This window comes from Gymnodraco acuticeps, unplaced genomic scaffold, assembly GCF_902827175.1.
Source record: "Gymnodraco acuticeps unplaced genomic scaffold, fGymAcu1.1, whole genome shotgun sequence".
Classification (NCBI taxonomy): Eukaryota; Metazoa; Chordata; class Actinopteri; order Perciformes; family Bathydraconidae; genus Gymnodraco; species Gymnodraco acuticeps.
The window spans coordinates 109,700-123,096 of record NW_022991920.1 but is presented as its reverse complement, the minus strand read 5'-3'; the positions used below and the strand labels follow the sequence as shown (position 1 = coordinate 123,096).

The 13,397-nt window shown below is 42.9% G+C and overlaps 2 protein-coding genes across 2 annotated transcripts; one reads left to right on the top strand and one right to left on the bottom strand.

Moving 5' to 3' along the window:
* Positions 1-769: 769 nt before the first annotated feature.
* Positions 770-6,756, bottom strand: exoc8 (exocyst complex component 8). Its single transcript, XM_034200187.1, has 4 exons — positions 5,483-6,756; positions 4,566-4,819; positions 3,839-4,087; positions 770-1,682 (listed from the first exon to the last, which is right to left on the bottom strand). Exons 1-4 carry the CDS (start codon positions 6,636-6,638, stop codon positions 1,275-1,277), a joined length of 2,067 nt encoding a protein of 688 aa, XP_034056078.1. The 5' UTR covers positions 6,639-6,756; the 3' UTR covers positions 770-1,274.
* Positions 6,713-12,094, top strand: LOC117535651 (sprT-like domain-containing protein Spartan). The gene is made up of 5 exons (XM_034200188.1): positions 6,713-7,922; positions 8,616-8,715; positions 8,872-9,000; positions 9,091-9,400; positions 10,697-12,094. Exons 1-5 carry the CDS (start codon positions 7,597-7,599, stop codon positions 11,596-11,598), a joined length of 1,767 nt encoding a protein of 588 aa, XP_034056079.1. The 5' UTR covers positions 6,713-7,596; the 3' UTR covers positions 11,599-12,094.
* The last annotated feature ends 1,303 nt before the right edge of the window (positions 12,095-13,397 follow it).

Sequence of the window (13,397 nt, the reverse complement as noted above, 5' to 3'; positions counted from 1 at the left end):
GAGTGATGAGGCCCGAGCCTAGTCGCCAAACTCAACTATATGCTGCTTCTAATAAACATGTTAAAGGAACACGTGAGTTGTCCGACTGAACTTAAGATATCAGAAATAACTGCAATCCAATTTTGAAGTTGTGCAAAAAGTCCTGATGGAGGGGAAAAAGATGAGCCCAAAAGTGAATAGACTGAGAACCCAGCTGGTCGACACTTTGTTGCACTCACTCACAGTTACCATTGTTACATGGTACGGTTTCTAAAACCAAGGTTTTATAATAACTATGCATTGTAAAACATTTGCGAAAAAGTGTTGTGTTCAGAAGTTGCACTTACAGTATGACCGATTTTCACTGTAGAAGTTATGCATGTCTAATCATTCTCAGAGATTACATGTCTCACAGGCGCACTGTTGTCAGTGTTGCTTTAAAAAAGTGTGCAGTGGATAATAAGGACATTATCTAAGAGTTTGATGTTTGGAAGCGGCCCACATATTACTGCATTTTAACTGGTACTTATTAACATGTCTAAGATCAGGTAATGGCTGCCTCAGAGGCCAAAGCTGGTTGTGTGAACAACTTGTTCTTCATTCAAATAAATGTGCTCTAGTGTTAAAATATACAGATTGCTCTGAAGAAATTGAGTCAATGTAAAATATTTCGTGTGATTGATTACTCTAATATTTTTTTGTTGGTACAACGTTTTACTTTTATTAGTGTACCTTTCAGTTGCATTGCACTCCTTAAACGTGTTTGAGACACTTTAGATAACAATGTGGCTGTCATTTGATTAACTCTGAAAATACAGAGGTTTTTATTGAATAAATCACCCAAACATCACATGAATTGAGTTACAGGTGTCCCCTCAGCTGTGCAGACTTATTTAATAATACGGTAGGAAATTGTGGAGTAAAGTTAATATCTATCTTCAGTAACAAACACATCTCAATGTGCCTGATTTGATGCTAAGTCACTGATGATGCGTTTGTTTCACTGTCAAATGGAACAAGGCTTTCTCATAAATCATTTCAGTGCATCAAAAAAACAAAGTCAGATCAGGTGTTATCCATATTAGCCAATGACAATAGGCATTTGTGTGTGTACAAACTCAGGTGCAAAGTAGCTTTATACTCATACCTATCTTGAGGTATTCTCCTAATGCATCCTTTTAATTATTGTCCGGCAATCTCAAAACAACATCTAGCAGTTTTTAAATGGGAGTTGAAATTGGCGGAACATTCAGTAAAAGAGCTTTTCAGTGTTTTTTGGCCAGCGTTCCGTCTTCTCACACCATAGACGTTGTGCTCTCTGGGTTGATGCGGACCGGCCTGGTGCTCTTCCTCAGGTCCTGCAGCTGTTTGGCGGGTTTCCCCACGCCTTCTTCAAACCTCCGCTCCACCACGGGCAGCACGGTGTCGTGGAGGAAGGAGGCGTTCTGCATGATGAAGGCCTTCTTCTCGGGGTCCTGCTCGCAGCGCAGGCTGTAGTCCACGTGCTGCACGGCCACCAGGATGATCTCCCGCAGGCTCTCCAGCAGCACCATGTGCAGCTCGGGGAAGTACAGCTTCAGACCCTCCTCCAGGAAGCTCATCATCTGCTTGGTGAAGGCCACGATGGTGTAGCTCAGGTTCACCCAGCAGTCATCCCCCGTGTACTGGTCGAAGCTGGCGATGCCACAGCTGCGCATCTCGTCCTGCAGAGGAAAGATTTATATCGTGACAGTGATTAACATTAATTATGAAAGCTAGTTATGCTGCTACAACCCAGAAAGGTCCAACAAAGTACATCTTATGTTGTTTATCTGGTGACCACTGAGCATCTAGTTGGAAAAAGATCTTCTGCACTGAGGTACCGATCACTACAGATATTACATGTTACTTGTTAGACGCTTTTATCCAAAGCGACTTACATACTCAATACTGTGGGCAATCCCCACAGGAACAATTTGGGGTGAAGCCCAACACCAACACACAACCCACTGCGCCACAGCCTCCCTTTACAAATTATTTTCACCATGCTTTAAAGTTTCCAATAGTCCAAAGTTGTGTATATGTACAGTGGGGCAAAAAAGTATTTAGTCAGCCACCAATTGTGCAAGTTCTCCCACTTAAAAAGATGAGAGGCCTGTAATTTTAGTACACTTCAACCATGAGAGACAGAATGGGGGGAAAGAATCCAGGAAATCACATTGTAGGATTTTTAATGAATTAATTGGTAAATTCCTCGGTAAAATAAGTATTTGGTCACCTACAAACAAACAAGATTTCTGGCTCTCACAGACCTGTAACTTCTTCTTTAAGAGCCTCCTCTGTCCTCCACTTGTTAACTGTATTAATGGCACTTGTTTGAACTCGTTATCAGTATAAAAGACACCTGTCCACAACCTCAAACAGTCACACTCCAAACTCCACTATGGCCAAGACCAAAGAGCTGTCAAAGGACACCAGAAACAAAATTGTAGACCTGCACCAGGCTGGGAAGACTGAATCTGCAATAGGTAAGCAGCTTGGTGTGAAGAAATCAACTGTGGGAGCAATTATTAGAAAATGGAAGACATACAAGACCACTGATAATCTCCCTCGATCTGGGGCTCCACGCAAGATCTCACCCCGTGGGGTCAAAATGATCACAAGAACGGTGAGCAAAAATCCCAGAACCACACGGGGGGACCTGTCAATGACCTGCAGAGAGCTGGGACCAAAGTAACAAAGGCTACCATCAGTAACACACTACGCCGCCAGGGACTCAAATCCTGCAGTGCCAGACGTGTCCCCCTGCTTAAGCCAGTACATGTCCAGGCCCGTCTGAAGTTTGCTAGAGAGCATTTAGATGATCCAGAAGAGGATTGGGAGAATGTCATATGGTCAGATGAAACCAAAATAGAACTTTTTGGTAAAAACTCAACTAGACGTGTTTGGAGGAGAAAGAATGCTGAGTTGCATCCAAAGAACACCTACTGTGAAACATGGGGGTGGAAACATCATGCTTTGGGGCTGTTTTTCTGCAAAGGGACCAGGACGACTGATCCGTGTAAAGGAAAGAATGAATGGGGCCATGTATCGTGAGATTTTGAGGGACAACCTCCTTCCATCAGCAAGGGCATTGAAGATGAAACGTGGCTGGGTCTTTCAGCATGACAATGATCCCAAACACACCGCCCGGGCAACGAAGGAGTGGCTTCGTAAGAAGCATTTCAAGGTCCTGGAGTGGCCTAGCCAGTCTCCAGATCTCAACCTCATAGAAAATCTTTGGAGGGAGTTGAAAGTCTGTGTTGTCCAGCGACAGCCCCAAAACATCACTGCTCTAGAGGAGATCTGCATGGAGGAATGGGCCAAAATACCAGCAACAGTGTGTGAAAACCTCGTGAAGACTTACAGAAAACGTTTGACCTCTGTCATTGCCAACAAAGGGTAAATAACAAAGTATTGAGATGAACTTTTGTTATTGACCAAATACTTGTGATTTTCTGGATTCTTTCCCCCCATTCTGTCTCTCATAGTTGAGGTGTACCTAGGATGACAATTACAGGCCTCTCATCTTTTTAAGTGGGAGAACTTGCACAATTGGTGGCTGACTAAATACTTTTTTGCCCCACTGTATACATATATTTATATATATATATATATATACCCTTTTTTGTGTTTCTTTTCTTTAATGGCATTTTGTAATGTTTGCATGGTTACATTTAAGTGTATGGTTGTATTGGTTAACATATATTGTATGTATGGGTATATTTGTGTAGATAGATACATTTAAATTCTTTGGGTATACAAACTCAATAGCAGCTCAGAACAGGACAGCTGAGAACCAATTAACACTACAAGAAAAACGAGTTTAATCCAAACCCACCTTGAGTTTAGTCAGAGCCTCGGGGGTCATGAGGTTCATCTTCCTCCACATCTCCTCAGAGTTTCGGTGCTTGGTGGCCTCGATGATGATGTCGTTGTAGCTCTGCAGCGCCGCCTTGATGTCTTTGACCAGCAGCGACTGCAGCGTGAAGGTCAGGTCCAGGCCGATCTCCGTCAGCTGCTGGCAGTGCTCCTTCGCCTTTTTAACACACTCTGCTGCTGTGGACAGGCTCTCCTTACTGTCGAACACCTGAGGAACACAAGAAGTCACTTGGATATTACTTTGCAGTTTCACAGGAATAAATACACCTTCACTGGGTTCAAATGACAAATATCCCCCTGTGGTAACCATATCATGTATTACTTATGAGACTTTCTGACTCAGCATACCATAATAACCTGAGAGGCTGTCCAACAACATCATCTGGGACCCAAAGCATGTTTGAACAGAGAATATGAACTGCTACCATCTAATGGAGATTGAATAAAGTCAGACTGAAGCATCCTTTGTGCTCCAGTCGATCCTCACAGTAAACACAGAGCTGAAGGCTCTTTGAGCATGTTTTCTCTCACTGATCGTGCCGTTCTGTTAAATGTTTGTTTGTTTTTCATGTAGTGTCTTGACATGTGTCTGTTGATGTTACACATGGAGCTGCTGTGATGCAAGTCACATTTCAGACTTGATCTGACCATTAAAGTGTTATCGTATCGTATTATCCTCTACATACCTGCTTGCTGAAGGCGTCCACAAACATCCTCATGGTGGTTTTGGACCAGACCACGAAGGCGGAGTAGCAGCCCGTGTTCCCGGCAAAGTCCATCTCGAACTCCTTGGCCGTCTCCAGCAGGCTGGTGAAGAAGATGTTGCAGAGTTTGTGGATGTAGAGCAGCGTGGCTCCTTCTATACGCAGCTGCCGGATGGCCGTCTGCACCGCCGCAGCTCGGTTCTTCAGGAACAACTCGCAGGCCTTGGTGGACTGGCCTGAAAACACAGTAAATACGATTCAAATTCACAACCAATATCACAGGGGTTTTATATTGCTATTTGGCTGAATGTCGTGTTGGGCTGGCTTGCATACACAGACAACAACTATTCAAATGTAATGCAAATATGATCTAATTAAGTGAGACATTAGGCATTTTAACATGTTTCAATAACCATTCATATTGGGTGTAAGGCTGATTCGTGCACAATTTTGAATAAATATCTGACATTTTACTGTTTGTAGCAAACAAATATTGATTTTGTTACTCCATCACAATGCATTGAGTACTTAGCAGTGTAGAACATACTTTGAAACAACTTTAGAACATAATTTATGAGGATAAAATTTAATAAATACTATTTGGTCATTTAAAAAAAAGAAAAATTAGCAAATGTAAGAGTTTGGTAGGTGGGGAATCAAATAAGTCTTTAAAGGTGTTCTGCTGGGAGAATTTGAGCTAGCAGATTTAACTACCACATGCAAAATGATTGCAAACAATGTAGGAGTGGGAAGTAAATGAGTAACAATCCCTTATCCACTCCTGCCAAGGTGCCCTTTAACCTGGAGACGCTGTAGTTTCCCTGCAGAAAAGCAATGTTTACTTTTGAGTTGATGTGTCAGGGGCTATTAATGAAAGATAACCACAAACAAAGCAGGACCTAGTCTGATCAGCTGGCACACGGCCCTCCTGGTGGCTTTAGGCCCCCCCCGAAGGGACCGATCTGGAGACAGCTCGAACACCAGGACCTCGGTCAGCTGGCGCAGCCGCTCCTCCACCTTCAGCCGCAGCTCTTTGACCCGCTGGTTGACCGGCTGCTCCTTCAGATACTCGTTGAGTTTGTCCACCAGGTCCACGGCGCCCTCGAAGTCTCTCTGGGCGATGCAGACGTCCAGATCCTCGGGCAGCTCCTGGATCCACTCGAGGCTGAGGTCCACGCTTTCCTCTGCCTCCCCTGCTGGCTGCTGTTCTTCCTCCTGATCGAAAGGATTGGTGGACACCTCGGCCCTCACAGGAGACACGGGGACCTCCTCCTCCTTCTTGTGCCTGTCCTTGGTGACTTTGTTCTTCTTGGTTTCGTCCAGGATCTCCAGCCACTCCTTCTTGATCTTGCTGTTCTCCGCCTGGAAGATGCGACTGTCGGGGAACATGAGGATCTTGAACATGTCCTTCATGGGAGGGTTGTCCTTCACATTGACCACAGCAAAGCTCTCCAGGTCGTACAGGGCGTTGTATTTATACTTCACGGTTCCCCTGCGGTTGGGCAGCCAGGTGGCGATTAGCAGACAGTCGTTCATGAGGAAAGCGTGCACCTTCTGGATGGGGGACATGTTGTCAACATCAAACTCAACAAGGTCACCATTGTAGACAAGGTGCCTCCCTGGGGTGTCCATGATGTTTTTACCCCCTTCTACTTTCTCCAGCAGGGAGGTGAGTGTCCTCTGCTTCAGCTCCTCTGTCTCTTTGGGGAAAGCAGCCTGCATCTCTTTAGAGGTCTCATCCTTATCTGTGGATATCAAGGCCTGAGTGATGCTCTCCATGATGCTCTTCTGCTCGGTCAGGATGTGGCTCAGCTGGTACATCTCGCTCTCCAGGTAGGATATCTCTTTAGCAGTTTCAATGAACTGTCTGTAGTTCTTGTAGACATTTTTCTTCAGGTTTTGAGCCGTTTCGTCGGCCAGGTTTTGGATCTTTTGACGGTGTTCCTGCAGGTCTCTGTCTCCATCGGACTGCTGGGACAGCTGCTTCACGTAATTTTGCGGGTCGAAATTCTGCGATTCGAGCAGTTTGCGAAGTCTGTTCCCCGTTTCCGACATTTCTGTGGTGTGTGTGTTCCCCTGTTTAGATAAAATAGTGATACATGTAGACAGAAGAAGAGTTCATCGATTCATGTCCGCTTGCAACCCAAACAGGAAGTTGCCACCCTAAACGTCACGGGATTCAGAAAATGAAATGGCCAACAAATGTCATCAAAACAAATATATTTATTACAAATGTGATCGTTTTTAACATTATAAATTGTTCTAAATTACATACAGTTTCAATGTAAATGATAAATAACACTTTTATTGAGGCAAAATATCCTTTATTTTAACAGTAAACTACAACAAAAATAACACCGGGTGCATTTTAGGTTGGCCAACCACAAGCCGCCTACAAGAATTAAAGAAGACAACAATTCCCACAATTCCTTGCTGTATTTGAAACCGTTCGAAACAAACCAAGGTGTTGCCAAATCTATATCCGGAAATGAGTGTCACAATAAGAGCAAACAATCATGATTTAAACACAGGTCGAGGAATAACTAAAGAAACGCTCATGTGTAAGGCTCCTAATAAATGTAATTTTATCATTTTGATATTCATTAAAAAATACACGCATTTTCTTTATTGTATTTATTTGAGTTTTACATTTTACAACAAATAGTTACATTATAGTTGTTTTGGAAGTTTTATTTTGAAATTCTTAACGGATGTTATTTGGTTGCATTGTGATAGACTTCATGCAAAAAACCGTTAGCGCTAGCTTCGGACTTACAGTTAGCAGGAAAACCTTCGTCCAACATGAAGATTTGCGTGTTTTTAATGAAAGTATGACACACATATAATTGTTTGTACAGGTCTTATATATGTCAGACTGTTTTCTGGCTCCGGTGATTTTGTCACTTGCTGTTTGAGAGCCTTTTATAAGCTACGTTAACTAGTTAGCCCGAACAACCAAAGCTAAGTGGCTAGCTACCTCAGTTTGCATAATCTTTTATGTATTGTTTTTGAAATGGATGAAGATTTTATGCTAGCTCTTCGGCTCCAGGAGCAGTTTGATAATGAATACGAGACACCATCATATGCATCCAGTGCCTCTGATGATGAAGGCTTCGGACAGAGCAGTAAGAAGCGGAAAGTGGAGGTATCTGGAGGCGATGTTGTTCCCTACTGGAAGCCGAAAGTGCAGCCCGACAGGCCGCTGTCCATCGTGGACTCCTCTTGGGAGACGCTGGACCCCAGCCCCGATGTCAGAGCCATGTTTCTGGAGTTCAATGACACTTTCTTCTGGGGGAAACTTAGCGGTGTGGAGGTGAAGTGGAGCCCAAGGATGACACTGTGAGTCACATTATACTGTGTTATGATCGATTGTGTTGTCATTGTTGCCAGAAACCAAAACCATGCTGACGTGTGCAGTAAGGGCGCAGAAATGCCATCAATGAAAACATAATATGCTAAGATAATTTGTTGGGTGTTGGTGTGACCATTGGAGAGATGATAAGGTTATTATGTCACTGTTTAAAGCAGTGGTCTAATGACACTAGATGCATGTATTTAAGGTCACATTTAAGGTACTTATATATTACCATATACTCATACTCCACTACACCTCTGAGGCAAATATAGTACTTTTTATTCCACACACAGCAGTTTTAGTTGGTTTTCAGTTCACTTTTGTATACCCTTTCTGTCTACAGCATTAAAATGTCACATGATTAATATAAATTCAGCAATAATATTGATCTAAAAACATCATAAATCATAGCAAAACTCTTAAAGGGACCATTCTACTGCTTTTGATGTATAATACTTACATACTTTTCTTCATTTGGGTTTGAAATGCAGGACTTTTACTCATAGTGGATTATTTTCCCAGTGTGGTATTGTTACGTTTACCAAAATAAAGGACCTGAATACATCTTCCGCCTCTGTTATGAACTAGCCAGTAAACCAGTGCTGCTGGTGCTAATAGGGTTCATGAAAGGGCCGTCTGTCTCTAATGTTTCCTTCTGTGTTTATGCTTTTGTTCAGGTGTGCTGGTGTGTGTTCTTATGAGGGCGGAGGGGGTCTGTGTTCAATCCGACTGAGTGCGCCTCTGCTGAAGCTCAGACCGAGAAAAGACCTGGTGCAGGTGAGGTGGATAGTTACACTGATCTTGCTTTTTCAGAAGTGTTTGGCTTATGACATATTGTATAACAACAAGAAAACAACACTGAAAATAGTAGACACAATTTAGTATGTGTTCACACTGGTTAATTTAATACTGTTCTTCTTTTTGTTTCCACAGACTCTCCTTCATGAAATGATCCACGCGCTGCTGTTTGTGACCCAGAACAACCGAGACAGAGACGGTCACGGCCCTGAGTTCTGCAAACACATGAACCGGATCAACGATGCCACCGGGACACAGATTTCTGTAAGTGGATCTTCTATTACACATTTGATGTGTTAAGTCTGTTTTGGCCTAGATTAATGAATAATAAATAAACCCATGTCCTATTCTCAGGTCTACCACAGTTTCCACGATGAGGTGGACGTGTACCGGCAGCACTGGTGGAAATGCAACGGGCCCTGTCAGAACCGCAAGCCCTACTTTGGTTTCGTAAAGAGGGCCATGAACCGGGCTCCTTCTTCTCAGGATCCGTGGTGGGAAGACCACAGGAGGACGTGTGGAGGGACCTACACCAAGGTCAAAGAGCCAGAAGGATACGGCAAGAAGGGCGACAAGAAGGGCGACAAGAAGGAGGGTAAAACAGACGAGAAGACCTCAGAGAAGAAGTCCTCTGGAAATGAAAAGCCTCCGAGCATAACTACAGGTGAGGAAGTCGTTGCTGTGATAACTAGTCCTTCATCAGGGGGTCCGCGGGGTCTTAAAATGTATTAAAAGTTGATAAATCGATTTTGTGAAAATTAAGGCTATTAAAAAGTATTAAAGGGCATTTCCCAAGGTATTACATTTTTGTAGCTTGTTTTCAATAAGTATATAAATGGTCCAAAGAGGTTGTATTCTACAGTGTGCCTGAATGTAATCATTGCGTAGGTGTGTAGTGTGATTCTGTGTAGTTTATTTATGGCATCCCGTTGGATTTGACGTCATCTGAACAGGACATCGCGCGCTCACTGCTTGATAGCGCGAAGGTCCGTTTACGCCGGTTGCTAAACAACATCGTTATGGGGAAATGCAAGTCTGCGTCCAAATGGTTGGAAGATAAGGAGGAAGGCCAATCAATACTGTATATAGTCAATGTGAGGTAAAGTGTGTCGCCAAGGTAACCGGTTAAAACTCCAAGTGGCGATGAGGTCTTAAAATGTACGGAAAGGGTCTTAAAAAAGGTCTTAAAAGGTTTTACATTTGACTTCAGGACTCCTGCATATACCCTGTTATACATTTTAAGTAAATCACGGTTAAGTCACTATCTATCCCTAAATGAGGTACACAATGATTTTTAAGCCTAAAATACGTTCAACTTGCTCCTTAAAACAGAGTGTATATCAGTGTATGTTCTTTTTAGCTTATGCTAGCCTAGCGAGCATTTGTTTACTTTGGTCGTACAATGACTCAAAAGGATGAAAGTCCAAAACAAGTAAGAGTGAGATTCAGAAACATTCAAATGACAGTTTATCACCAAAAATGTCGCCTGAAGAAAACGAACAAGACATCTTCAAAAGTGTAATTTTCAGGCAGATAACACGATTTCTAGTAGGGCTGCTCAATTAATCGTATTTTAATCGCAATTACGATTTTAGCTTGCAGCGATTATGAAAACAACTTAATCGAAATAAAACGATTCATCTTTTTATATTTTTATTAATTTAAAAAAAAAAATTATTGGTTTTTCAGTTGAATTATACTTAAAGTTCAGGATAATCAACTGTTAAAAACATACTGTTCACATTGTTTTAAATAAATGGATAATCATTTTTTAATAATCGTGATCTCAATTATTGACCCAAATAATCGAGATTATGATTTTTGCCATAATCGAGCAGCCCTAATTTCTCGAGGCTCAAGGTTAGCAACAGGTCTTCGATAATCATTTAAAAGCGTAATCTTATAATCAATTTGGTCTGACATCACAGAAAGTCTCAAATATATACTTATTTCCCCTCAGTTTCCGTATCACAGGACATAAGGAACCTCATCCCATTCAGTGGCAAAGGCTTCCAGCTCGGAGGGAATCCCCAACCCTCCCCAGTGGTGCCTCCCTCTCCAAAGAAGCTCTTCCCGCCATCCTCTCCGGCTAAAAGTCTTGTCCCCTCCATCAGACCAGCTTCCTCCATGGTGCAGAAGCCACTTAAGAAGAAGTCTGTCGGCAACACCAGAGCTTTTGTCAACATCAACGGCTCTCCAGTGAGAATCTCCAGACCCCACAGCAGCGGCAGCAACCGTAGCCAAGACGCAGATAAAAACACGCAGAGGTCCATAGAAGGCCTCTTTACCAGCACGAGCCTCAGGAGGTCAACGGGTCAATCCTCTAACCCAGAAACGAAAAGAGATCCTCCTAATGCTGCTTTCTCTGCGTCTGGCGCCATTCCTAAACAGATACATAACAACCTAACATCTACGGCTAGTCCGAGTGAACCCAGCTATTCTGTGGTTTCGACAGGAACCAAAGGCAGCCCTAGTAAACCATCACAGTCCAAGTATTTCAGTCCAACTAACAGTGACGGTAAATCAGGAGCTTCCGGTTCTGCTCCGACATCGAGGAAGAGGCCGTGGGACGAGCGCGGGAACTCCCCCAGCCTCTATGACTTTTTCCAGAGGGCATTAGGCAGCGATTCAGCAGCGCCGAGGGAGTTGGGGAAGACACAAGCACCCGCAATGCAGCAAAGAACTGCCACTGCCACTGCCACCTCCTCCACTTCCTCGCTCCCTGGGATGCTCACTTTTACCCCCTCCTCGTCTTCCTCCTCCGCGTCTTCCTCCTCCGCGCTGATGGTCAGCTGTCCCGTGTGCCAAACGCAGATGCCGGAGTCAGACATCAACCAGCATCTTGATTCCTGCCTCTCCTGAGGAGAAGGTGACAGGGACGTTGCAATAAAGTTTAAAATGTTAGGAGGAGTTTCAGGGAGTTTGCTGTGTTGAATTTTAGTGACTTCCTCTGACCAAATCTTCTCAACAAAGTCAAAATACTTTCCGTTTTATTTGAAAATAATGGTTTTTATGTGGTTTTCAGTATTACGTCACTGTCATGATCACAAGTGCCGTCTGACATTGAATACCTACATTAAGTATGTATTTTTCATCTGGCAAAATGTCATTCCAGTAAGTTCTCTCTGATCTGTGTACCAGAAACTGAAGCATTCTTCTTTTTTGTATATGTTTAAAATTTAAAGGATGACGTTCTTATATTACATTCTATCATGCTGATCACAAAAGCTCTCAAGGTGCTGCTCGAAGTGTGTGTGTGTGTGTGTGTGTGTGTGTGTGTGTGTGTGTGTGTGTGTGTGTGTGTGTGTGTGTGTGTGTGTGTGTGTGTGTGTGTGTGTGTGTGTGTGTGTGTGTGTGTGTGTGTGTGTGTGTGTGTGTGTGTGTGTGTGTGTGTGTGTGTGTGTGTGTGTGTGTGTGTGTGTGTGTGTGTGGGTGTGTGTGTGTGTGGGTGTGGTGTGTGGGTGTGGGTGGGTGGGTGGGTGGGTGGGTGCACCTAAAATCTGCTGGTATTGCCCTTCACACCACCTGACCTCTGCTGATCTGGAGTCAGGTTTCAGACTGGCTATGTATTTATTTCTGCACCTCTTTGCATTTACGCTGCAGGGGTCAGGCAGTGCACGGTATCTGTGACTGTAATTCAGTGTTCTTGATTACACAGATCCACTGAGGATGTTTTGTTGACATGTTTGTGTTTTAATGTCAATGGTTTAAGTTTGAAATGTACATTTTACTCCTACTTTAAGATAATGTTATATATGTCTGTTCCACTTTTATACGTTGGAGGAAAGTTTTGAATATGTTGACATTTTGTTGCGAAATAAAACATTTCACTGTTCTATTTAACTTTGTTTTTTGTTTGGAGCGTGTCCCAGTATCTAACATGTTATCATCAAATAGATAAAAAAAACAACTTTAATGAGTAAATAAATTTGCACCATCAGTTCTGAATCCAGTATTAATGAAACCTCAAGCAGCTACAACCATCTGTTTCCATCATGCAGAGTTTTAAAAACACTGACTGCACTAAACCATTAAAGGTGGGGTAGGTACGTTTGAGAAACCGGCTCGAGATACACTTTTTGTTATATTCCATGGAATGCTCTTAACATCCCGATAGCAATGAATATCTTAAGTGCTTTGACAACAAATCCATAATAAAATGTAATCAGTGGAAGCCGTAGTACTGTAAAAAGCACGACCAATCATCTGAGCCGGCCCGGCTAAAGTAACTGGATGGCCTACCTGCCTGTCAGCCTTCCATCTGTGCACAAACTTATCTCGTGCCCTCATTGGTCATGTGCGCGTTCGTGTGTGTTGGAGGAGGGGCTCTGTAAGGAAGTAGCAGATTTCTTCCGGCTGTGTATTTTCAAATTCTAGCGCACTCGAGCTGGTTTCTCCAAAATTACCTACCCCACCTTTAACATATATATATTTCAGACTTTCTTATTTAATTATGTCTAAAAATATGCGTTATATTATCGAGTATCTAGCATATTAGCAATTATTAAGTCTGACTCCAGAAGAACACATTTACTTACTTACTGAACACGGATGAAAGTGTAATCTAATCATGCGAGTGCCACAGTGACGCGGAACCCAAGAGGGATGAGTTATTGTTATTACAACGTGACTTCACTATTATTTAACAACTCTTTTATTTG